Here is a 26,350-nt window from a genome sequence, read left to right as displayed (position 1 = left end):
ATATTTAAGAAAGTAAAAAAAATTCTTGAATGTTTAGTGGTCTAAAATCGAAGATATCTCAAATATATCAATCCACTAACATTGTGGTCTGAAAAAAAATAAATGAACTTAAAGAGTTATTAGAAAAGAGAGTGTAGAAAATACCTCTAATTTCGAGGTAAATTATTAGTTTTATTTCTGAATTATTAATAGACTTAATGACATCTCTTTACTTAATTAATCAAACTAGATACATTTTTGATCAATCCGAGTAAAATATACCTCTAAATTATTTTGCGAAAATTTAGGAGTGTTTTCAATTATTAAAAGGTCTATAGAATTTGAAAGTGCATCTAAATTTAATTCTTGATACTTTGGAAACGAAATTAATACTTCTCCCTAATAGAAAAAGAAAAGGAAACCTTTTTTTTTTTTTTTTGAAACGGATTTTTTTGGTAAGCACGTTAAAGAAAAACAAAATCTTAAGACTAATAAGAAACAGTCGAGATGAACATATAAACATTTGTTGTGTTATTTTTGCATATAAATTTCATATATCAGTTCTTTTGGCCCCTGGTACTCCACTTGCCCGCCACACTTGTTTCTCCTCCAAGTACTTTATTTGGCCCCTAATGGACTCTTACTCTCAACTGCTGGAGAAAATTCGAATCCCTCAACCGTCGCTGCAGAAATTTGCAGTCATCTCGATCTTCGACAAGCTTCGATCGGCTCCGCCTTACTTGAACCCCGACTCCGCCCCTGGAACTGACGCCATCACTCAGTGCCTTCATTCCACCTCCGCTTCTGTACTTGATCAATCGGTTCGAGAGCTATGCCGCCTCGTCAGAGACTCCAAATTGGACCTATCTCGCGGGTTACTCGAGCTCCTGTCTGCCCTCGAAGCATCCGATTCTCGTTTTGTCAGTCTTTTTGTCAAAGGAGTAGGTTTTCTTGTTCGTTTGGGTTTCCAGAAGAATTCATTGCAGTCTCTATCTTCAGAGACTCATCCATTTGTCAAGGTAATTGCAACGCTATGCTTAATTATCCCAATGTGTACCTTTCGCAGTTTTAAGTTTGAGTGTACTTGTTATTAGAATTGTGATAAATTGAACTATTTCTACTGACAGGGCTAATTTTGTTATTAGAATGGATTTTGATTGTGCTATTTTTGCAAGATTTATTGGACTTGATCAGCTAGGGAAATAACATTGTACACCACAAAACCACTTGGTTTGTTAAGTGGGATAGATATTAATTTGGTTATGTGGTGCTCGGGTTCAGCAAGAAACAAACATATTTGCAGTTAGTCATGAACAGTCATGTGCTCATTCTGGCAGTTTATGAGCAATTAGTGTCTGATGAGTTTTTTGCTTTGAAGTCTCTATTAATTAATTTTGGTAATGGTTCTGATGTGAATCGGTTAATGGCTGGGCAGGTGCTTTCTTGCCGAGTGGAGGTTCAAACAGAGCTAGTGCAACAAGTGCTTATTTTCATAATGCAGAGCAAGAATTTGGGAATGGTTGAAGTTTGTGATTTCTTGGTACCTTTCTTGAATTATTCAATTGTTAGGATGCCATCATCTGTTTCAGTTTCTTCATTTATAAGAAATTTGGTATCGTCATTAGCTGGACTTTGTTGTTCAATTCCTTTAGAGGCCATTCCTGTTATTAAGCTCCTCATTGGGCGTTTGAAGTTCTTTCCATGCGATAATGCAGAAGTAAGTGTACTATGTATTATGCAAAGTATGTTTTTTCTTCTTTCTTCTTGCTATGGCGACTGTTTGTCCGTTAGATGCGTGCTTTCTGATAGATGTTCGCCATCAATATTTAAGTGCTTAAACTCTGTGGTTAATGTGCAGGATTTTACTAATATTTCGCACTGCCTTGAATGCATTGTAGATGCATATGTGGTGGTCCTGCAACAATTGGTGGAAATGGGATCGGTATTCAAACTGGCCTTTCCTTTTTCTCCCGCTTTTTGAATTTTATTGTATTTTTGGATTAAAGTTAATTTTGTTACATTTTAAGATTTATATTGTGGTATAGACTTACTAATTGCAAGTGGCATCATCAATGCTAGCAGCTGCTTCATGAAGTTCAGTTATGTGGTGTGGAGCTACTGGATGTTATGTTCTCCTTATGTACAAATCCAAAGCACATGAGTTCAATTGAGAACATTTTAGAAGTATCGAGGCACATATTGATTGTGCAAAAAGATCTTGGTTTGAGCTATATACCTGAATTATCAACAATTACGTTGTCCTTATTTATGGTGCTTATGCAGTCTGAACTTGAACATGAACAATTCTTGGAGGTGAAACTTATTCTATTTCTGTTGAAGTGGAAAAATGAGAACGGTATGGTTACTGATTTTGTTGATTTTCTGGAAAAAAGGTTAATAATTCTGATGCATTACATATATTTAATGAGAACAAAATTGTATTTAGTACCAAAGGCACATACCAGTGTACAGTTACCTCCCGTTGTCTGCATTTGAGTACTAAGGTGCTATTTCTTATCCTATTTGCCTGGAAGATATCACCTCAGTATGTACTATCAAGTAAATCTTTGAAGATTCTTAAAATATTTCAGAAGTAAAATAGTGAATTAATGAACACATTTTCTTTTGAGGATATCTATACGCTTTACTGGATAAATAACTGTCTCTGTTGCTTATTTTTCGTCAGGAGCTAAATAAAATTGTTAAACTACTTTTGCAGAGAATGATGTCTTTAGAGATGCATATGATTTAAATGAAGAGCTCTTATTCATCTTCCCTGCTATCAGCCTTCTTTCTTCTCCATCTAAATCAGTAAAACAAGTAGCAACGGATTTGCTTCACATTTTGGGAAAGCTTTCGAGTAGACTACTTATTGCACAAAAGACTGGACAGCCAAAAGGAATGAAATTTCCGTCCATTAGTACACCTAAATACATAGTCTTCAGACTCTTGCAGCATATATGGCTTCAGGTTTATTTCATTGTCTCGGACCTCAAAATTATACGTCATTGTGAAAGTGCGTAACTGATATTAGTTAAGACACCTACACTCTTCAAGTGAAATGGACATTAACATATGTGTTTCTTGTCAATGTTTACTAGATCATCCTACAAGACTTCCTGTAACATCTTCTGCACAAGCCCCTTCCCCCAAAAATAAAAAAAATAAAAAATCACACACACACAAAGAAAAGAAGAAGAAAAAAAGAATTGATCTAATTTCACACTTAAATTGCAAGAAGTTGAACCATATTCTATCCATCTGTTCAAATAACATTCTCTGAGTAGCAATGGTAGTGTTCGATGGATCATTCAATCTTTGCTAGATTCTTGTTCTTATTTTTAGGCGTGGCATTTGACTCAATGATTTCAAGGGCCAATGGGCAATTTAAGCATTATTTACTTGTTACTTTTTTTTGCTGATTTTGCTCCAATTGGAAGTTCATTTCGTACTTACCCTATAACGGGTGGCTTTTTTCAGGAACTGTCTCCATTGTCTGGTTCTTTTTATCTGAATTATGAGCCTAGTCATGTCACTACTATTAGAGACAAGCACTATGTATCAAAAACTTGGAGCTCCTTGGTTACCGGCCACTTGCATCGTATTATTGCAAGAAGGAAGTCCTCATCCATCTCTCAGTCTCAGAATATCTTTCTGATTGGTTAAGTCCTCATAAGCTAGTCCTGCTGAGTTCAGGTTCAACTTGCAAATTTTTTGTTGTTAAGGTTCTACAATATCTGTTCTATGCTTTGTTCTTGCAGATATGCCCATGATACTTAGTGCGATTGCCTGTGTCCTCGTCATGCATCAAACAGATGGGAGCTCTTCTGTTGATATCTTGGCTAATAGTAGCAGAGCGGATCCTAAACTTGGTGTCCCTTTGTTACTAGTCATTCAATTCTACAATCATATATTTTCCACGAACACAAGTGTTGACTCTCATGGAGTTCTGGTAAATTTTAGTTTGTTACGTCAAGATCTATTAGCCATGTTTATTACAGCGTTTGTATTTACTCAATTTTCTAGTGGATGACTTCTCATTTCTTGGATTCTTCAAGTGGAACCTATGAACATTTTTTGTTAGGGTTAATTTCAGTGGACTCATAATCACTGTTTTGTTTCAATAAAAGTGCAGCTAAAACTTCTGGAACTGCTGCCATCACTTGCTTTCCATCCTGCAATCATACCTCTCATTATTCAGACACTGTTGCCTATGCTTCAGAATGATAAGAAACCGTATGCTAACTATACTCTCTTTTGATATCTGTTGTTAGTTTTGCAGGTGGATATATCTTATTGCCTATGGATGATGTATTGCATTATTTGGTCATTTCCTTTCAGCCTATAAATTTTCCTTCTCTTGAAAAATATTGTAAAATTGCACATCATTATGTCAAACAGTTCATGTGGAAGACTGGCAACTTGATTTTTGCTTGAGAATATCTGAATTTTGATTGCTCTAAGAGTTAAGGTCAATTATCACTGTGTTGTGCATTGTTTGTTCTTAAGGCTATAAATCATTGGTTAGGAAATCAGTCATCTGGCCAATGGTTATTTTATCTTTTTCCTGTGTTTGTTGATAAGTAGGGTAAACAGCATGCTGCACCATCGTGAATTCTGCTACTTCTACCTTTTTTACTCGTAGTTTATTTTTAAGTTGAATACATTATAACATGATAGATATAGGTTATATCTGAACATGCATACATACTGCCCTTCTCCTGATGGAAAGTTTAATCGCCATTGATAGCCTTTTATTATGAGAGCTGGTCAATGGTCTCTTTAATTGTAGTATATTTGCACTTGTTAATGATCTAAGGTTCATGATAATATCATTCTACTGAAAATATATGTGGATATGTTGTTCTTACATTTATCTATTAATTCTCTTGATGTATGTTATTTTGTCTTATAGTGTTCTATTTGCTACTGCGATTCGCTTACTTTGCAAAACCTGGGAATACAACGACCGTGTCTTTGGGACCTTGCAGGCAAGATTATCAACCTTAAAATCATTCTCATAACTATCATTGTTTTGTGATTCCCTTTACTGATGCTTGTAGTGAACTTGTTATATGCAATAAACACGACAAACATTTTCTCCCATTGCATTAATCCTTCACTAGACCCAGGGATTCTATTTTTATTTTTTTTGGAATGGGAGAGATTCTATCGGTTTGTTCACAGCTTTTGTTTATCAAATTTTAGACAACATGACTAGAAGTCCAGAACTGGTATAGTCCCAATCTTATAAAGGAAATAATTTAGCAGTTACTATGGTATGGCACCACAAAATTATCAAGTGGAATGAATATATATCGGGCAAGTTTTCTTAGGTGATTGAATTGATGATCCATGAACTATCTTATAAAAACTTGATACATTATTAAAAAAAGGAACTATATCATAAAAAACTTGATCCAGCCTGAAGATGGTGGATAAATTTGTTAGGTAGTTCTGAATTGACATGTTATTGCTTGATGGTAATTTTTAAAGTTTTCATGTCAGTAGGTCAGATCACCCTTAATATGTGGCACAAATAGTCATTGCTTTCCTTTTTCTGGTGAAAACTAGGGAGTACTACTTGCAAATAGATTTACTCGGTTTGCGTCTCAGCGAGATATTTGCATTAGTATGGCTGTTTCCATCTGTGATATCTGCAGAAGAAATCCTGATCGTGGAGTGGACCTTATTTTATCCATTGCGGTATGTTCTACTAGTTAGTTTCTTTAGTACACATAATTCCAAGCTCCTTAATTATATTATTTCAATTAACAGGCTTGCATGGAGAATCAAGATCCTTTAATGCAGTCTCTGGGTCTTCAAAGCCTTGGCCACCTCTGTGAAGCAGATGCCATTGGTAAACCTACACGATTGCTAAATCTTCAAATGTCAAATTCATATGAGGTGTTGGTAATTTGGCATAACCCGACTCAGTCCCACCCAAGACACGGCTGGAACTAAAAAAGATTGTTTTTTCCTCTCTATTGCATTTGGAAAATGTACTTCCCATGAAAAAATATTACAGCTGCTAAGAACACAGAAAATTCTCCAAGATTTTTTTTTGGTCAGGAAAAACCTTTCCAAGATTGTGGTAATACATCTAGTTTATCTGCAGGAAAAGATAGGAAACCTTTCCAAGATTGTGGATAACTTGTGTTCTTCTGTTTCTTCTATTTTGTCACTTCTTTGCTTTCTTATAGTGAAAGAAAAAACACTTAGATGTGGTCAAGAGGTATTGATTGATTCTCTACCTCCCCGCAACTTAAAAACTAGCATGCTTTTCGACTCTTTTTCATTTCACATGCAATTTCCTTTTCAAATTCTCCCTTTGGCACCAATTTTTTTTGTTTTGAAACTGGTAATGTTGTCCTTTGGCACCAATTTTGTCATGCTCTTATTTCAGATTTTTATTCTGCTTGGGATGTGATTGCAAAGCATGTGCTAAACTACTCAGCAAACGCCATGGTTGCTCACAGGTAAGTAAAGGTTATCACACATTTAGTAAACCATGAAAAAGTGATTAACCAATATCTGATTGTTTGTGCCAAGTTATGAAGATCACCTTTCCACTGAGCAAACTTCAGAATGATAACTCTGATAATAAGCTTTGCGATATCTCGCGAGAAACAATCATTTTACTCAAGTATTTTCTGTACAGTTGTTCAAAGTTTTCTGTGACTACACAATCTGTAATGTTGCTGTCCCTCTAAATATTTCCCAGTGTCTTCCTAATGCTGGACACTAATACTATTACCTTATAAATTCTCAAAAAAAAATACTATTACCATATAAAGTAGTTCTCTGTGACTGTTATTTTTTTGTGTGGATAAGGATAAAAAGATTCTGAGCTTTACAATGCAGACTTGTATTTTCCGTTGCGGGTTTCCTCTATGACTGCGTGTACTATCACTAACAAACTTGAGTTTTCTTGTGTATAATTTGAAGGGAATGTTTGAAAGTTCTGTTCATTTCTTTCTACTTTCTCTCTTCCTTTTTTTCATCATTTACTTTACTCATGAGCATTGCACGCTCTCATATACTCTTAACATTTCTTGCCAAATCTGAACAAACATTTCAAAAGTTTTTCCTTCTATCTCAATTGTCAGCCTCTGTCTTCTTTTGAACTGGGGTGCTATGGATGCTCAAGCATACCCTGAAGCATCAGTAGATGTGTTGAGGATACTATGGAATATTGGAACCTCCCAAGACTGTAGACAAGCTTCCTTATGGTCCAAAGCTCGGGCATCTGCCTTTGTGGCCTTAACCAGTTATGAGGTAGATCTTCTAATTGCCCTTGTTGCCTACTATAATTTTTTAATAGACAAATCTTTAATATTTATGGGCTCCCTGCATTGTGAATGTTGAGCAAGGAAATGGGTGAATTGACCCAAATTCTATACGAACCATTTTGGATGCCTTTTTATACTCAATGTGGGGCATTTCATGTATCCAACACCCTCCGTATCTATACCAAACACATGTTTTAAATTATACAATTTATATCTAGATATAATACAATTGATCAAACATCTAATTGGATATAGTCCAGTGTTTATGACCAAATGATCGTTACTCCCTAAAACCACTTTGGATACTGTCTTCATCAATATGGTGAACTTGTTACATTCCTAATGAGTTGCAGGAAGTTGTATCTCGTATTGCTCAGTTCAGGTGAGTTTTCTACTTTATTGCTCCCTTATCTCACAGCTGTTGTTTCAAAATCTGCATTTCCTTAGGTAGAGCATCTTGAAAGAAGTATTCCAGACTTTAAGGACAGAAACTTGGAGTATCTTGTGTCCGAGACTGACCCTGAAGTGCTTACTGCGCTGGAAGGATTTGAAGTCAAACTTATAACTTTTGAGCACATGTGAGACACAATGCTGTTATTTTCTGCATGTTAGATTAAATTTTGTGGTCAAAGATTCCAAACTACTGTTTTTAATTTCTCGCAGCACCCGGCGAAGATTAGTAAAGCAGAAAAGGGTGTCTGCAAACAAAATTGAGAAGCTGTTAGATGTCTTTCCACGTCTTATCTTTGCTTCAGGTACTGGCATACAATTTCTCTATTTTTCAAGATTATTGGCTCCTAAACTTGTCATCTGGGTTCCCAACAATCAAATATGATTTTGCTTCTTGGTGACTGGTGAGGCCCTTTCCCCCTCACAAGCACCCAGGTTAGCATATTTCTTTAACTCACACTCTTTGTTTGCGATGTTTTTAATCGCATAGAAATGGTCATTTTTCTCCTTGACTAAATGCAAATAAGTCTGACATGTAGCATTGAAAAGTGTCTAGGCCTTTGTCCTAAAGACTTGGTTTGTTTTATAAATTGTGTCAAAGTAGAATGAAAATCATCTTTTATTCACTCTTTGCACCTTATTTATATACTTTATTATCGGTGGCAATCAAGGAAAAGAAAGAAGAGAAAAAGAATTACCTGGTGCAGCTCTTTTTTGCCTTTCCTTCACAAAGAAAGATTCAAGGAAACCAGGAGCATCAGAGGTAAGATAACTAAAATATGGGACTGCAACCAAATTTCTTTTCTGTGTTCCGCAGGAATCTTCATGTGCATTGTTTGATGCTCAGGACTTGCAAGATGTACAAGCTAAATATGAAGCCTCACTGGTTGATATAGCAACATCTCTTCAACTGTCAAGAAATATATTGATATCAATTCTTTCTTTGCAATCATGGAAGCCCTTCATGCGGAGGTGGATGAGAGCCTATATCTTGTTACTTGATGCTAAGTTGCAGACTGCTGTTTTGGACAAAACTCCTAAAGCTGCCATGGAAATTCTTAAGGTGTTTTTGTGTAACTTCTTTGTTGATGGATTTTTTATCTGATTTTTGAGCCTATTTTTCAGCATCACAGAACTTCATGCCTGCATTTTGTCATGCAGAGTATGACAGCAATTGCAGAGAGATCTCTCCCTCGAGCTGCTGAGAATATTGCATTAGCTGTTGGAGCCCTTTGTTCGGTAACTGATTTCTCTCCTTGTTTCTGGAAAATTCTACTTGAAAGATAAGATCTTTCTCAGCAGCTTATATTGTGCTGTAATGGAGTAGGAAGACTGACTTGGATTCCATTTGTCATGAAAGCATCTCGAGGGACTAACGTTCATATGACTTTGTAGGCTGCTTGGTATTTGGAAATTATTGGCCTTCTGTCTCTGACTATTTCTTGCTTCTAGGTGTTGCCTGCTTCCGCGCATGCTGTTAAAGCGACCGCCTCAAAGTTTTTGCTGGATTGGTTGTTCCAACATGAACATGAGTATCGCCAATTGTCAGCTGCAATCTCTCTTGGTGTGATATCAAGTTGCCTACACCTCACTGATCACAAGCAGAAATTTGAGAATATCAATGCACTGCTTGAGGTATGGTAATTTTCTGTCAGGAGTCAGGACGCTGGAAAATAACATATATTTCTTGCAATTAGAGAATGTTTATGATAATTGAATGAAACAGAATGAACATTACACTTGATTTAGAAGCAATGTAAGTTGTAGAAAGATTGCTCAAAGCATGCTTAGAATGAGGTCATTTCAGGTTGCATCTGTGAGCAAAAGCACACTTGTGAAAGGAGCTTGTGGAGTTGGGTTAGGTTTTTCATGTCAAGCTCTTCTAGTCAGAGCTGCTACTGCTACTGATGCTCACCCTGGCAAAGAGACACACAAGATAGAGGAAGCAGAATTGTTGAGAAAGATCATCAGGACCTTATCCCAGATGATCTCTCAATTCACACCTTCTTCGGCGGATGTTCTTGAAACTCTTTCAGTATCTTCTCCACTTGGATCAGATAATTTGAATTCAAATTTTTCTGGTGAATTTCTTGGCTCGATAAGTGAGAATTTAGAGGAAGATGTGTGGGGTGTTGCAGGGCTTGTATTGGGTTTGGGTAATTGTGTTGGTGCAATGTACAGAGCTGGGATGTATGATGCAGTTCTTAATGTGAAAGCGTTACTTATTTCGTGGATTCCACACCCTACAGAAGTTACAAGTATGAGCAAAGATCATGAAATCTTATTATCTGTGGGCTCGTGTCTTGCTGTACCTACTGTAACGGCCATGTGTCAGAGATTTGAACTTATTGATGATGCAGAGCTGGAACATCTTTTGAGTTGCTACAAGGAACTAATCTCTGAGCTACTCTCTATTAAAAGATTTGACACCTTCCACCAGAGCTTATTGATGGCATCTTGTTTGGGAGCAGGAAGTCTTGTTGGTGTGGTTTTGAATGAAGGGTTGCACTCTTTGAAAATTGAACACATTAAAGAATTGCTTCTATTGTTCAGAAAAAGTTACTCCGACTCCAATCCTCCACTAATTCATCTCGGTGCTATGCTTGGAGTTGTAAATGCATTAGGAGCAGGTGCAGGGACACTGATTGAACCCCACCCTTTGAGCTCATCACATTCTTCTTCTGATCAGAAGGTGAGAAACTTGGTGATATGTATATATCAGAAAGCTATTACAAAACCCAATAAACCTGTATCTTGTCATCTCTTTACTTGATGATTTTTCTATTGTTCGCAGGAAGCTTCTTATATATCTGGTCCTTTAATTACAAATGCTGTTCTCGAGCCTGATTTAACGTCACTAGTGCAAGAGATGTTCCTAGTTGCGCAAAATTCTGATGCTCATCAGTTACAGCAGCATGCAGCATGGGCAATTTCATTTCTTAGACAGTATTTATGGGTCAAAGATCTTCAAAATGATGAAAGTACCTCAGAGAATGATTCTGTTGGTTCGAAGACCGTCTCACAAAGTTTTCCCGAGGACAGCACGGTCATGAAATTGTCTATGTGGCTAATGCATCTGAACTATCTTGGGGTAAAATATTTTTTCTTCTTTGTTATTCAATAACGCAGGGTTATTATGTTTAAGCAGCATTCTTCCTGTGGATTTATGGAGGCATTTCTTGCATTATAGAATGTTAGGTGCACAACTTAATTTTTTTCTTTTCTTATTCATAGTGCCATTAACTTTCTTATTGTTGAGTTTCAACAGATTTGCCATACTTTATTGGTTGTTTTCTTTGAGCTTCCGATCAACCTGTAAAACCTTACAATGAACTTGTCTTTGGGTATTTCAACAGCACTGGTTTATTTTGTTAGCAATGATTGTTTTTCTTCCTAAGCATTACAAGTCCCATTCTGAAACTAGTTTGTTTATTGCACGTAATTAGTTTGGCATATCAAAGAGAACTTTTACTGAGAAAGGACTATCTTGTTTGGAAAATGACTTACAAATTGTATGCCACTTCTAAATATTTTCAATTTCTTTAAATGATACTATCACAGAGTAGTTCTCTTGGGACTAACGATTCATGTTCTCTTTTGCATTTGATGCTGTTCTCAAGTCATTTATGATGATTCCCCTTTGCTCTGCTTGGCAAGTTCGGGGCTTGCAATAACAAAAAGTGTGTAAGTTATTTGACCTTTTCTTGTTTTATGTTGAGATTAGACAGGTGATGTCTCACATGTAAACACAGTTTCTAGTGTTCTGCGGTGTCTTTCACATGCTTCTAGGCTACCACCATTGGATTGGGGAGCAATCATCAGACGGTGCATGAGATATGAGAGTCAAGTTGCTGGCTTGTTGGCACAAGACATAACTTTTGAGAGAGGAAATCTCAGGGAGGAATGCTTACTTTTCTCATTATCACATGCTAACCAATTTGATCCTCTCCTTAGCTTCCTTGATGAGCTATGTGACATCCCTCGGTTGAGGGTGCTTGAGTCACGCCTGCAATTCTTTTTGCTTTCACATTTGGCCGACCTGGTTAAGATTTTCTCAGGTTCTCGTATCATGAAATTATTTGAAGATGTTGCTGAGTTATTATCATGGTCTACTTGTTCTGAGAGTTGTGACCCCCTAGAGAAAATCACATTTAGGATTTCATGCTGGAGTGGACTTAAATTGTGTTTGGATGAATCTTCTCATCACACTCAAGACTATAAATCTAGCATGGAAAAATGCATGGAGTTTCTCTTTACTTTGCTGCCTTCTGCTCACACTGACGGGCCATGTCAGGGTAAATTTTTTGAAGAATGGTCTGAAGCATTTAGATGCCTGGAGAAGGCTCAACAAGGATGGCTATTGGATCTTCTAAAGGTATTGAATAACTTCTTTTACTCCATTCTCCTTTTTTTCTTTTATTTTATCATTCTTTTGGAAGAGATTTGGGTCGACCGGGGTTTTTAGTAGTTTAGTAATTGTTGGGCCTGTTCGTATTTCTTCTTTTTGGAGTACTTGATGATCAAGTATAACTAGTCACTATTCTACTTAGACTAGTTCACTCTGTACTACTCGTGGGTGAGGCATATTTTACATTAGTTAATTGCTTATAAGTGCTAAGTACATTGGTAAATCACTAATTCATTACAAAATTGTACTTTACTTTTCCTTTAAACAATTGTTACAGAATTGCATCAGTTCATTACCTATATGTTCCTCTGCTCTATGTAGGTTTCAGAGGTGAACTTCACTGTCGCAAACTCTCTATCGTTTGAAACTGTGAAAAAGATTCAAGCAATAGCAAAACTAGTTCAAAGTGGTTCCCTGCCATTGACTGTGCTTGGTAAACTAAAAGCTTGTCTTTTGGACTGCAGATCTCAAGGTTAGGCTCTATTTAGGCTGTTGGAGATGATGTGTAATAGTTAGCAACTTCTAGTCTCAAGACTTTCATTTATCAACATGATTTATCAACATGTTAAGTGCATTAGGCTATAACTGCTGTGGTGTAGTCTCTAAGTGCTACAATCTTTCTGCACAGATATTTGGGATGCTCTAACTGAAGTTTCAATAACCGTACAACATGCTGAAGGGAATGCCAAAAGACAATGGCTCATTGAGGCACTGGAAATTAGTTGCATTACGAGATTTCCCTCCACGGTAAGATGATTTACTTCGGATTCATGCAGAGTATGGCTCATCTTTTTGCGCTTTTGTTGTCTGCATATGTCCATGGTGCATTTTGTAATGACCTGCACAGTTGTCTGGCAGTTAATGATTTTTTTAGTGAGCATAGCTCCACTGTGAGATAACATGTCCACGAGGGTACTCCTTGTGGTAGCTCAGTTTATAAGCATGCTCTGACCTCAATATTGGAAATACTGTCTGGAGTTGAAACACTATTTTGTTGAGGTAGACTAAGGCTATATTCCAGCCCTTTGCCTCTTTCAGAATCTTGCATCACATTACATTCATCGACACTGAGATATGGTACCCATCAAATTACTTTCAAAATCCAGTTTCTATGCCAGGATTGTTTCTGTTCATAAGCTGGTAGAAGCTGTTTGTTATATGTAGATAGATCATTATTGCTTCCTCCCTCCTTTTCTGTAGGCTCTGCAGTTTGTCGGCCTGCTATGTGGAAGCTGCTGCATCTATAGGCCCGTGTTGATTGTGGACAAATTCACTGTTTTGAGCGATCTGCCAGTCACCCTCACGTCCCTCCTCTCGGATAGCTCCTGGATGGTAGTAGCAGATTCTGTTGTTTCTTATTTGTGGGCGTCGACAGAGCGGATATATGAATGGAACAAACAATTGAAAGGTGGTTTTGATGCACAGTCCATTGACAAGAGTGAAAATGATATAGCCTGCTTTCTCCTACTAGTGATGCATCAGGCTTGTGTGTCCTTGAAAGATCTTTTGCCTTCAGAGAAACAGCTTCAGCTTGCCAATATGGTGGTACCAGCAAATATGGATGTCCATGAGTTCCACGCAAGATTAAATTTTGATGTGAAGAGTCTACCTCTGCTTTGAGCCCTTGACTTATTCATTTATTTGTATGGCATGGCAAAACAGTATGTGTCTTGTCAGGCCTTAGTTTACACTGTCATAAACATTCTACGTAAGGTGGCTAATACTAAAATAGTAAGTGAAGTAGTCATCTTCTTCTCTCGGATGGTGTAATGAGTTGATCAGTTAAATTTCATGCGCTTTCTGTGCATTTGGTACGAGGAAAAAGTAGTTGAAAGCTCTCTTACATGAAACAATTTCCCTCTCATTATACTGTTAACTTTATCGTTTCCAACAAAAAATAAAAGGATTAGTACATATTTTCCAACAAGAATGCTTCCAACGATTTAAAAGTTGTCGGATATTTGAAATCCACTCGTAATCATCGTTGGATTGGGAAAAAATCAGTGGGGATAAACATCTGATCAGTTCGACATATATTTACCCCATAATTTGCCTCTATTCAATTTCATCATGTCCAATAAGTTTTGGTGAATTGAGGTGCTGTCATGGTTAAATTTGACCAGAATATGCTAAACAATTTTAAGAAGACGCAGTTCACAAAGAAAATGATGAGAGAGAGATAAATATTAAGCTGTACTAGTTATCAAAAGATTATACAAAATAAGCCACTGCTTTAGTAAAATTATTCTAGACACTCGTAAAGAAAGGACCGAAAGCTGCAAAGCCGGTATAAGTAAAGGAAGTCACTTGAAATAAATAAATAAAACACCCAGAAGAAGGGCGGCTCTGTCTGAGCATTCAGTGACTAACAAGAATTCGGTACAGCTTATCTAAAGGACCCGTGTATGGTCTAAAATAAAAAATTCCTCTTTACATTTGCAGATAATGTAAAAGCAAAATTGGAACAGAGTTTCGTCAATCGCTAAAACTCCTGAAATTACATATAAAAGATCTAAAATTTACCTCACTGTACAACTCTGAAATCCGACCATCATCATGATCAATCGAATTGAGCCAACTGTTAACCAGATGCAGAATTCAGCTTGACTTGGATCTTCATTCTTTTTGTCTTCTTTCTTGATTTTCAAGTTCACCATTCCCTGCCCCGCTTCCTTCCTGGGAACCAGCCAGACAACTGTTTGCAATGGATTGCCCATTAACATCTGAAGACTGCTTTGAAGCTGGAGTGACATTTTCTCCAACACCAATATCCTTTGCGGAATTACTGGATTGCAACCACATAAAATGCAGAGTTTGGTCTTGCCAGCATTTACCATTCAAATATGCTCTTTCAGCAGACCGGCGTGATCGAAAAGATATCCTAGCAGATGTATTTAGCACCTCTGAGCCATTATTACAATCTTGAGGTTCTAAATCTTCCAGCTCAACAGACAGAAGATCACCAAATGTAGAAAAGTGTTCCTTCAGGACGTCAACCTAAAAAAGGAAATATAGAAATGAGAATACAAGAGCAGAGCAAGTGAATCACCAAAATAACCTGAACCATGTACTAGACAAGGGAGATCAAACAAAGTAGAAGGTTGAAACAAAGTTTTACAGTTCCTTCTTCACATATCAATAAGAAAATTTGGGGCACCTAAATGGGCCATAGCCATAAGAAGGAATTTCCAGATAAACAAAGATGTGCAAATAAGCGAGAACAAATTCATGCCTTAGTAATGAGTGCAATAAAAACAAATTAAATGCATACTTTCATGATTGAAAACAATCTACCTGAAATACCTCATTCCAAGGAGGCACAAGGTTATGGCAGAGACATACATATTTTTACACCGTTACAGCTTTGCTGTGAAGAACCAACTAAATCATAAATGTGAGGAATGGGAACAAACTCTTGCTGATAATACATATTTCAAGTCTAACCCGTGAAAGAACATGCAAGGCAAAAAGCATAACAGCATAAGGAAAGGGAAGTAAGAAACATCCACACTTTTTTCTCTTCTAAAAGAATTTAATAAATATATCAAATTTTCTAGAGTGAGAGAGATTACATTTGCCAGACCACTTGGCAGAGGTGGAAGGATCTTGAATGTTGTGGGTCGGTTATCTAGTTTGTATCTATTTAAGATAAACGGTGCGCCAACTGGTGCCAATGGACGGATCGACTGCTTCAAGTTTGAAGCTTCCTGCACTGCGACAAGCGAAGATGACTTGGAACAACTGGGCTCGGCATTCTCTGTAGTTCTGCTACTAAATGGTGTTGCTTTGGCATGTGGTGATGACACAGCATTACTAGGTTCTGCAGGGTTTGAACTTTCCACTTCACCAGAGTTGGAACCTTTTCCTCCTCCCTTTGGTTTCTTCACAGACTGATCTGGCACTGCCTCATCTTTCACACCCACGGCCTGCATAAAGGACACAGAAGATATGGGGGTTTCAACAGCCAGTTGTTATGATAAAGAAGTATTTACAATGTACTACTACTACTATGCTTCAATCTCGACTATATGAATCCTCACCGACCATGTAGCTCCAAATTAAGACCAACTCGTACCAGTAGTAACCCCCCCCCCCCCCCCCCCAANCCCACCCAAAACACACACACAAAAAAAAAAAAATTTAAAAAATGATAAGAAGTTGTATCATCATACATGGGGAGGTAAACAAGCAGCAGACATACGATTGATTTCAAGTTACACAAATGGAATTACATTTTTTAGAAGAGCAGCAACGTAATGCTGGCTGAGAATAGTAAATAGCGGCATATTTCAAGTGCACAAGACAAGCAAGAAAAGTAGACCGACCATAACTGTGAGATAATAAGCCTAAGCAAAATAAAATAAAATTACAGTATCAAGAAGAGGCCATTACTTGCTTCTCAAGCTTATCCAACTTGAGTCGGAAGTCATTCCGCTTCTGCTCAAGCATTTCCTGCTTCTTGCGCATTTCTTCCTTCAGAAGCTCTAAAGTTCCCAGCTTTTTTTGCAAAGCTGGTGTAGTTTTGGGACCATTCTTAGCCACAGGCTTGGGCAGATCAGAGGTGGCTACTGGAACAACACCATTTTCAGCAGGTTTGGGGGCTACAGTCTGCAGATTGTCTCTTCTTTTATGAGGAACGGATAGATGGGGTGGAACTGTACTAGGGGTCCCACCACGGGGTAAATTACTACTACCATGTACTCCATCATCCATAATGCTATCCCTGTTTGCCCAGAATAGCTTTATAAAGCGGTTTCCCATCACAGCATCTGGTGCTTTTAAAGCAGCCTCAGCTTCCTCCCTCTTAGAAAATTGAACAAAAGCTTGTTCACCATTTACCGGGATGTAGATGTCGATAACCTCACCGAATTTTTTAAAATGTGAAAGAAGAGCTTCTGGTTTGTTGTCCTTTTGAGGAATCCCTCTTACAAATAGACTACGCAGTGCCTTTTGAGATGGGTTTCGCATATTGCGTCCAGAACTACTTTGGGGCTCTGAAGATGATTCCAGCACTTGCTGGTCTATGGTATCTACATTTGTTTGCTTACCATGACGGGTTATACCCTGACTGCTACTGAATGGTTCAAACTTATTTTTTGAACGACTCATTCTTCCCCACACACTTTGAGATTCTGAAGCTGTTCCGGAACCTCTATCTATAGGCTCGAGTTTACAGCCATCATAAATCCCAGCCTGATTCCGAACAGAGGAGTCAGCATTCAGCAAAGGCCCCATGTCATCAATTTTAGACTGATTGACGTCCAAGAGTGCTGTTGAAGTTGCAGGATGATCATTTGACCATAAAGGCTGATCAGGATCATAGAAATCAGCTCCCCCAGCCACAGAACCACCACCAAAAGCATCAGTCATACCTAATCCACCGTCAATCACCGGAGGGTTGATACTTTTGCTATGTAAAGATTTTCCACTAGCTGATGAGCCAGAGGGGCCTATTGCGGGTAAAGATCCTTGTGCAGTATTTGGTCCCAGCATATGAGCAATGGGAAGTGAAACGGGAAGATTAAACTGAGAAAGGCTCTGCAATTTGGAACACAAAAAGTCAGAATCGAAGTGCCCAGGAGCATAGAATTTAATGAAAGAGATAAATACAACTATTTTTCAGCTGAAAGGCTTACCTGAACATCTTCAACAACGATGCGATTTACTCCATGCTCCAGTGGGCACATATCTCCTCTAAGGCAAAATCCACGCTCCTCAAAGTCTCTACACATTTGCCTTGGAATTCCCATACTCATGGCAGGATTCAAGGCTGTCCGAAGGGTTCCCTGTAAACCAAGGGTATGAAGTGTATCAAGCCCTCCATTAGGCATTCCTGGAACCATTCCAAATGCATTCCAAGACGAACTCTGTCCACTAGAAACATTTTGCAGCCCCCTTCCAGTATAAAGAAGAGGTGGCACCAATTGAGATGCAATATCAATAGAGCCAAACCTAGATTCACAGGGACCCCAAGCACCAGATTCTCTTCCTCGACCCCTACCAGGACCAGCATGACCAGAAACGGACTGATTTAGCCTCATCCTCTGATATGAATCAGAAGGTGTCCTGGCAAAAGAACCCATTCCTCGCCTTTTACCAAACCTAGTATCACCCCAGTGAGAATCTCCTTCCTGGTATGGATGTCCATTTTCAAACGGCTTGTTCCTTTTCCTGAATGGTCTACTCAAAACAGGTTCAAGAGCCCCTGTCTCTGCAGACTGTGAACGTGTTTCCTTTCTACGATGCTTATGATTACGATCATCGTCATCACTAATTTCTTTCTCCTCGGGATCACTGTCGCAATCAGAAGTTGAAATTACCGGCTTTGGAGATGAAGCTTTAAGCTCCATGAGTCAACAACCTTGCTTATACAGAAAATTTTACCTCAGCTACGTCAGATAATCAAACTAGTTCAGTTGCCAACATTACCTAACAAGTTGATACTGCCTGAAAAGGAGGAACAACAAAAGGGAAGATATAAATAATTGCACTTCAGAGTGACGAGAGAAGTTGTGTCTGAATCACATGAAACCTAAACATTTGTCTTCCTACTTCATCCAAACAATCTGCAGAAAAGGATAACCCAGAAAAGAGTAATCAATAACTTACTATGTTGCTCGGACTTTTCAAAAATATCAATGCGTGTGTGTCGGATACTCTATAAATAGTGCATTTTTGGAGGATCCGACACGGGTGCGGCAACATTATTATAGAGTCCGAGCAACATGACATACCCCATATGATATGAGATTGAGCTTCTTCGAACTGTACAAGCTACTAATCACACTAACATATATCATGTCACACCTGATGAATGTCCATAGTTTCAAGAAACTATCACACCACATCCATCTAAAAAAAATAGCAACGGAGGCAGCTATCATGCTATACCAGCACGTGCACAATTTCAAAAAACATCATAACATCCATCTAAAAAAGATGATGACTCAATCAGCTATCATGCAATACCTGCTGCATATTAAATATCTTGTCCCCCGTCCCCAACTTGTAACGAAATCTCTTTGACACACCTCCTTCTAGTTCACGGTAAAAATTTTCCACACCAAGCAATAACTGATGAATAAAAAAGACGTGTGTCCAGGGAGCCACAAGTGACCACCTCACCCAAAAAGCTCCCTTTCTGACAACCTCTTACTCATTTCTCCTCATTACTTCCCAACCCCACTTCACAATCAAACTTTCAGATCCCAAAAAGAGACCAGTTGTCATCAAAAATCAATCTCCGACAGATTGCCTTGCCAAAAGAATAGGAAACAGAGACTCTTCATACAAATTTTATCCCCCATACGTCTTCGTCTTCCCTGGCTGGCCCAATTCGTCTTTTCCCACAGAACCCTCCTTCCTTCTGGTCTTCTTCCCCAGACCCCCAACCCCTTTATATCTTCTTACCCGGCCCTCTATGATTTTTGGTCTTCTTTAATGCAATTATACTAAACAAATTATCTTAAGTCTTGGATTGTGACTGTTTAATTCAGTATTGTACATCATTTTTGTTCCTTAAAACTAGTCTCTGGACACACCTACTGCATGTATACTACATATCAATAAGTATGAATTTTTTTAAAACCACATCAATAAAGGTATTCACCAGCTCAGCACATAAAACCAAATCAAAATATAATCAGCTTTGATGACCAACCTTACTTAGGTGGGCATAACTAGAATAATAATTTTATTTCTCAAACATGGAGATCTATAAAGATAAAAGTAACTCTCCCAAACAATAATTTCTTTAGTAACCGAAAAATCCCCAAGGACTATGGCGCATGATTTGAAACTCAATTGAATAATGGACTGGCCCCTCTATTCTCCTCCACTTAAATACCAAGCTTTTTGTCTATGACAACGTTAGAATCCGTGAAGTTATACTTATGAAACAAAACTAACGTGGAGATCTACACTTATGTTATACTTTTGTTATTCTGCACTCAAAAATTCAAAAGTAACAAACAAAAGGAACAGCTCTGCCTTGCACCTTTAGCTTATTTACCAGCATTATTGGATAACACTGCAGAGTTTGAGATTGAGTCATAGTTGTTATTGTTGGATTGGATGACACTGGATTCATTTCCTAAATATTCTCAGCATAAAAAAATGACGAGAAGGTGGAAATAATGTAAGTGCAATAAAGTCATTTAATTTTAGGAACCTAGACACATTAACACAGGCAGACATCAAGTTTGGTTTCTACTAATAATAAGATGACAAACCAAAACCAAGCCAACTGAAACAGGCATAAAACGCCAATTAAATCATTTTGAAATGAGCCAAAAAGGAGTTAATTTTGAAGCACTTGGATAAATTGTAGTGGAAACAAACTCTTTATAATAATGAACCAGCTCTAATCATTCCAGTCCAAAGTACCAAAAATGGTAAAAGTGAATAAAGACAAAATCCTCACTGGCAACCGTCGTTGCAGAACCCTAACTCAATCTAACGCTATATAATCACCCAATAGCTTGTTCAATCACAACTTTTTACCGGTCACTCAATCACAAATACTTATCAAATTAATCAAGAAACAAAACCAAGAAGCTCGATTACAATTTCTAAACCAAAAAGAAAATCAATTAAAGAGGAAAAGAAAAGATAGAAGAACCGAACCTCAAAAAATGGGCCTCTTAGGGTTTCGATTCACCGGTCGGAATTCATAGAACATCGCCGGAGAAATGAGAAAAAGGAAGTTAATATTATTTCCCTCTTTTCTTGGTCTCCTCTTCTTGGTGTATAGAAAACCTGCGAGAGGGTTTTTACGCAGGAGAATATTTTCTTCATTTCCAAATAGTGTGTTTAATACCCTCTTTATTTACTTGTTGAATATTTTCATAATTTGATATCTTTTTATGTTTGTGACCCAAACCCTTTAATTAATAGAAATAAAATATTGAATTTTATATATAAATTATTATTTTCTTAATAAATATGTCAAATTAAAACTTGATAAATAAAAAGATAAAGGAGAAAAAATAATACAGTATCTTATTTGGTGAAATTGTGAAAATTGATCTGATATTTCAATAACATTAGGAAACAATTTGTTATTTTCCAAAAGCGTTTGTACCTCATCTCAGACATACATGCTAGAGTATATATGGTTGTTTAAGATTAAATAGATAAATTAATGACAAAATTGATTTATTGGCTTATTTGTATCGAATTATTGAATTAATAGTTGTTGACGCAGAAGCTAATTTATAAATCTTTAACTTATAAAGTGGAGTGCATATTATTCATTCTAAAAATCCACATAGTTTTGAAATAATTAATTGTTGTACAAGCAAATATTTGTTAAATAAATATTTATGTACATGCATCATGTGATTTACAAGTACAAAATTACTAGTTTAAGTACAATTAGAAAAAATATTTTGTTTGATGGGAGATTAATACATTGATGAGTGAAGATGAATAAGTGAATATAGAATTATGATTGAGCCAATACATCACCTGATAACCACTCAATCATTATTGATCTCGAATCATCTGATGTCTTATTGATTGGCTAATGGATTAGTATGTTTAAAATCGATATTCGATAAGTCACTTTTATATTGATAATTATAGTGACCGAACTAACTTGTGCACACTTTAATTAATTCTACTAAATACATGCTACCTTTCACCAACAAAAAAAATATACCAAATAAGCCAAATTAGTAAACATAATAACATAATTATTTGCTCATCCGTCTAATAAACAGCCTTAATACTCCCTCTGTCCAACAATACTATTAATTTTGCTCACTTCTTAAGAAACTATAAATAGAAGGACAATTTTCAATATCACTCTTTGAATATAATAAATATAATGTCTTAAAAATGTAATAAGGGCATAACTATAATTAATGATAAGGGTAAATTAGGAACTAAGTGTTAAATTATCCATTGATTTCATAAAAATAAACAAATATTGTTAGACATCTCAAAATAGTATAGTTGACAACTATTGTCGGAAGGAGTAATATTTGCTGATACAACCAATCTAAAGGGAAAAAGTGCACGATCATTTATTAATGCCGAACGTAATATACATTCCTGTTTAAAAGTATATCTATCTCATGCATAGAGTTATAATTAAACTAATGATTTGGACTTTTTGGTTAATAAATCTATATTTTTATTTTTGATAAGGTAACGTGTGAATAAAAATATTACTGTATTTATTATATAAGAAATTCGAAGTCCTATTTATTGTAATGTCTTTTAAAGATTGCGTTGAATGAACATATGCTACTAAACAAGTATTTACCCCAAAAGAAAAATACAAGTATTAATATAAAATAAATTAGTCCCACTCAAGAATGATAATTATAAAGAATGTAACAATTTCTTTACTACACATTGCAAATGGAGGAAGATTAAGTTAATTTGCAAATAAAATGGTTTTCTTTCTAATCATAGTACTAAACAATTCACATTAGGAACTTTATCTTTTCATAAATCTAATCCACTTGGTTGGCAGAAAAAAAAGATTCACATAATGAACTAAAATATTGACCTATTATCCATACACCATAAGTTTATGCAGGAACTGACAAAAAGAAGAACGGAAAAAGAGAAGCAAAATACACAAGGGAGGCTTGGTTAAGCACAAAAACTGATCAAGCAAATGCAAAATTACATGTCTCCAATCATGCTGTACAGGAGAATAAAAGAAAGGAAATGCAAAACAAAGGGAAATGTCACATTAACAAATCTCTATCTAGTGAGAAAGAACAAGTATGAAGTTTCAGGACAGTCAGAAAAACAAAGCGCTAAACCAGTAAAGAATGTCGCTTAAATCCAAGCATAGTAAAAAATTCAGACTTCGAAACTCAAGAATTTCTATACAAGAACTTAAACACGAACCATGCTACCGACCAAGCCAACCTCGTGGTGGCTGAACTTCACCATCATTCATCAACTTGTCCAACACCGTATTCAAATCCACTGTTTGTCCACTCTCAGTCAACCTCCGAACTGTTGCCCTTACTTGGTCTCTTGGAAACCCCATGTTTGTAACTTTGTCAACAACATCGTCAATAGGAACCCTATTACCAGTACCGGGAGAACTAGACCCACCAGAAACAGCAGAAGCAGTTGGAAGTGCTTGAGGTAATATCCTTGCAGTGGGGAGCTGCTGATAGCCACTTGAACCACTCTGGCCCATAGTAGGTAGGGAAACTTGTAGTGGTTTCATTGAAGAGCCACTGCCATACTGGCCTGGGGAACTGCTATAAGGATAAGGTTCACCAGGCACAGAGGATGGTCCATATACACCAGAATATCCGAGACCAGGTCTACTAGATGGGGGCTCAAATATATTGGGGGGAGTTCCATATAACTGCTGTGATGGAGGGGCTCCACTAGATGAATGAGGAGGTTGGCGGATGCTTGGCGGTGGATAAGTCTGGGATGGTACAAAAGGTGTCTCTTCACGATGATGGCCTACTAGAGGTTGAGGTTGAGGTTGCGAGGGATGAGGGAGATGTGGTTGAGCAGGTGGAGGTGGAGGTGGCTGAGAGTAGATTGGCTGATGGGTGGACTGATGTTGTTGATGTGGAGGTGGTGGGGTAGGTTGATGCTGCTGTGCTACAGGCGGTTGGTACTGATGACTTAAGTTTACTGGTGCTTGACCAGCTGGTGGGTAATAAGCTTCTGGCTGAGGATGGGAGGGAATTGGATTCTGGGGAAACTGGTTCTGAAGCTGAACTTGGTATGGCAGATTCTGTTGAGGATGGGGTGGAGGAGCTAGGGTAGAAGGTGGTTGTGTAAGAGCAACAGGAGGAAATTGCTGGTGAGAATGAAGAGGAGCAGGTGTTGTAGGTTGGGATGAATCTGTATGTGTAGTACTATGGGTTTCAGCTTGCTGCTCAATCTTTGGAGCTTGTGATTTCATGAGCTGCAACTGAGCATCCATTATTTCCTGTTTATCTCTTATCACCTGAACACCATCTTGCACCTACATGACAATTTGAGAAAACAAGTAAAAATACTAATAATCATGAACACCAAAAGGAGGAAAAAGGGAAGGAAGAAAGAAGACGTAAAACCACCACACTTAATTTAAGATATTCATCCTTAATCAATAACCACCCATCATAATAATACAAAAAAGGAAAAGAACACATAAAATGTATGATTAAATTTAAAATGGTATCCTTTTTCAATTAGGAGATCATATTTTCATCTTTCTCTGGGGCAAAGCAGATAAGACAGGCAAAATTATTTCTCTCCAAGAAATCACCAGTCAGCTTTATGACAATGCAATTCACCACAACACCAGAATGACATAAACATGATGCATACAATTTCCAAAAAATTTATAAATGAGTTTTTAACGAAAACATCAAAGTGATTTTACCACTACAAGCCAGGGTGAATTGATATCACAGAAGCGTAGTGAGGATATAAATGGCAAAACACAGTTTTAGAACTGAAATTGTCATATGAAGCAAATATAGAACGATTTATAGCCTCTCTATGGAACTCAAGTAGTTAATCAGAAGCAGTCCCTTAATGAGCACCTCACTTTTCCTAGCATTACATTGAGCTGCATCAAGGTTCTCTGACATCTAACAGGTTTAGATATACAGATGGATTAAGGTGTCCGAAATGTCCTTGCAAGTCATTACACAAAGAGACAAGCCTATGAAGAAACTTTTCTCACTGTGTATATTTCAGAACTACAACTTCATTACCGTGTGTAGTAGTTCAAAATAGATAGGGAACGAAGTAATACATAAAGAAGTCAAGAGCAACCATGGACTTCAAACAAGGATAAAAGGGGAAATTATTTTATACTTTTCATTCTAAGGATGATAACTGGAAAAATGCTAAAAAGAAGAGTTACACTTACACCTAGTCAACAAGGAAAGAAACATAGATGCAGCCTACGGCTACACAACTCTAGAGTAGTTTACTTGATTTCATTCTAGTGTCAAACCAAGAGAAGCTTAATTGAAGGACAAGTTGATAAATCTAAGATCTAAGGGTACCTCTCTAAGAATATTTTCTAGCTGTCTCAATTTTCCATCGGTGACACCATGGCTGTTACCAACGGACAACTTGAGTTCATCAACAGAGTTATCAATCTGGCGATTTCTAGTCTCCAACTGTGATAGGCGAGCACTCACTCCCTCCACTGCATGTAGAAGATTATCAGCATACTTCTTAACTGTATGATCAATTTCTGATAATAGAGATGAATAAACACTGCCCAAATCTTTCTCCACAATAACCTTGGTAGGATCAATTGTGTCAAGAGAACCATAATTCTGCATAGAAGTGAGAACAAAATAAGAAAATCTCAACTGAAAGGAGTGTTTATTCCAAATTAGGGTCGCCTAATATTTTCCTTAACCTAATTAATCAGCTATGGGCGAGAATGATGATGGATATGTACATGAATTGTTAATATGGTGGCATCAAGTCGAACAAATTGAAATATATATATTTCTGCCCGCATTTCTTAGATCCGCCTAGATTATAGGTATTAAAAAAGAACATGTATGCATGCAAAGAGAGATAGGTGAAGAAGTTTACTCTGATATTACTCTCAGTATTGTTTTTGGAATCAGCAGAATTCCAAGCCCTAGCTACGCCAACATTACTAGAATCAATGTTAGATTTAGGCGATGAAGATCCAATTGGGCGAATTGGATGAAATTCATAACTGGGAACAATATCTTCTTTCTTCTGATCGCCGCCGCTAATGTGATGATCCGCCTGAGGGTTAACGAGATCGATGAAGTCATTGTTGTTGTTGCTGTTCTGTGAATTCGATAGATCCATGATCTGCTTATCCATGTAGTGCGATGAATTCATCTATATCATGTAAACAAAAATTGTGAAAGAAGCTTACTTGATTGAATCACTACTTGTAGATATGAAATTGAAGCTTCTGCGTTGTTTCAGAAAAAATCATTTGTCGCTTCTCAGTTTTGCCGGTGGACATTTTGGATCCTAATTGTGGGCCTAATCTGAAACGGGCCTCGTCGGGAAAGTCGAATGTAACTGGGCTTTGCATTCGTGGGTTTTGCCCGTGCTATTATCATTGCACGTGAAGTAAGTTAAATGAGAAAATCACATCAAAGGGGTGAGAACCCTTTGACATATTGCTGTTTTTAATGAGAAATCTTATGAGTGAAAATTAAGAGATAGTAAATAAATTTGTACCCACAAAGTTTATTATTAAAATTATGTTTCATCATATTTTATT

General features: G+C 37.2%; 3 protein-coding genes across 5 annotated transcripts; 1 reads left to right on the top strand and 2 right to left on the bottom strand.

Annotated features, from left to right (window-relative positions):
• Nucleotides 1–552: 552 nt before the first annotated feature.
• LOC125846521 (protein RST1) lies at nt 553–13,965 on the top strand. 3 transcript variants are annotated; one of them, XM_049525981.1, is made up of 25 exons: nt 553–998; nt 1,415–1,696; nt 1,838–1,921; nt 2,062–2,335; nt 2,699–2,949; nt 3,460–3,640; nt 3,741–3,931; nt 4,115–4,215; nt 4,895–4,970; nt 5,554–5,685; nt 5,758–5,839; nt 6,386–6,458; nt 7,089–7,257; nt 7,719–7,849; nt 7,935–8,026; nt 8,393–8,484; nt 8,569–8,784; nt 8,883–8,960; nt 9,174–9,356; nt 9,529–10,413; nt 10,516–10,812; nt 11,446–12,096; nt 12,451–12,601; nt 12,758–12,876; nt 13,330–13,965. In XM_049525981.1, exons 1-25 carry the CDS (start codon nt 612–614, stop codon nt 13,747–13,749), a joined length of 5,598 nt encoding a protein of 1,865 aa, XP_049381938.1. In that variant the 5' UTR covers nt 553–611; the 3' UTR covers nt 13,750–13,965. The 3 variants fall into 3 exon arrangements, with proteins under 3 accessions (XP_049381938.1, XP_049381939.1, XP_049381937.1); XM_049525982.1 differs by having other exon boundaries at nt 2,059–2,335; nt 8,399–8,484; XM_049525980.1 differs by having other exon boundaries at nt 2,059–2,335.
• Nucleotides 13,966–14,446: 481 nt separating this feature from the next.
• Nucleotides 14,447–20,918, bottom strand: LOC125847705 (zinc finger CCCH domain-containing protein 41). The gene is made up of 5 exons (XM_049527373.1): nt 20,755–20,918; nt 17,766–18,576; nt 16,522–17,667; nt 15,702–16,055; nt 14,447–15,126 (listed from the first exon to the last, which is right to left on the bottom strand). Exons 2-5 carry the CDS (start codon nt 18,477–18,479, stop codon nt 14,746–14,748), a joined length of 2,595 nt encoding a protein of 864 aa, XP_049383330.1. The 5' UTR covers nt 18,480–18,576; nt 20,755–20,918; the 3' UTR covers nt 14,447–14,745.
• Nucleotides 20,919–22,608: 1,690 nt separating this feature from the next.
• Nucleotides 22,609–26,047, bottom strand: LOC125848174 (pollen-specific leucine-rich repeat extensin-like protein 2). Its single transcript, XM_049527995.1, has 3 exons — nt 25,675–26,047; nt 25,128–25,406; nt 22,609–24,091 (listed from the first exon to the last, which is right to left on the bottom strand). Exons 1-3 carry the CDS (start codon nt 25,954–25,956, stop codon nt 23,003–23,005), a joined length of 1,650 nt encoding a protein of 549 aa, XP_049383952.1. The 5' UTR covers nt 25,957–26,047; the 3' UTR covers nt 22,609–23,002.
• Nucleotides 26,048–26,350: the final 303 nt, after the last annotated feature.

Source organism: Solanum stenotomum, chromosome 12 (genome assembly GCF_019186545.1).
Source record: "Solanum stenotomum isolate F172 chromosome 12, ASM1918654v1, whole genome shotgun sequence".
Classification (NCBI taxonomy): Eukaryota; Viridiplantae; Streptophyta; class Magnoliopsida; order Solanales; family Solanaceae; genus Solanum; species Solanum stenotomum.
The sequence above is the reverse complement of the archived record's forward strand: the minus strand, read 5'-3'. Positions and strand labels throughout refer to the sequence as shown.

Coding starts and splice junctions, on each gene's coding strand:
- LOC125846521 (XM_049525980.1), top strand. CDS start 612: ATGGACTCTTACTCTCAACTGCTGGAGAAAATTCGAATCCCTCAACCG. Junction 6,459..7,088: donor AACGCCATGGTTGCTCACAG/GTAAGTAAAGGT, acceptor CTCAATTGTCAG/CCTCTGTCTTCTTTTGAACT. Junction 12,602..12,757: donor TTTGGACTGCAGATCTCAAG/GTTAGGCTCTAT, acceptor CTTTCTGCACAG/ATATTTGGGATGCTCTAACT.
- LOC125847705 (XM_049527373.1), bottom strand. CDS start 18,479: ATGGAGCTTAAAGCTTCATCTCCAAAGCCGGTAATTTCAACTTCTGAT. Junction 17,668..17,765: donor TCGTTGTTGAAGATGTTCAG/GTAAGCCTTTCA, acceptor TCCAAATTGCAG/AGCCTTTCTCAGTTTAATCT. Junction 15,127..15,701: donor TGCCAAGTGGTCTGGCAAAT/GTAATCTCTCTC, acceptor TTCCTTTTTTAG/GTTGACGTCCTGAAGGAACA.
- LOC125848174 (XM_049527995.1), bottom strand. CDS start 25,956: ATGAATTCATCGCACTACATGGATAAGCAGATCATGGATCTATCGAAT. Junction 25,407..25,674: donor ATACTGAGAGTAATATCAGA/GTAAACTTCTTC, acceptor ACTTCTATGCAG/AATTATGGTTCTCTTGACAC. Junction 24,092..25,127: donor TAGAAAATATTCTTAGAGAG/GTACCCTTAGAT, acceptor ATTGTCATGTAG/GTGCAAGATGGTGTTCAGGT.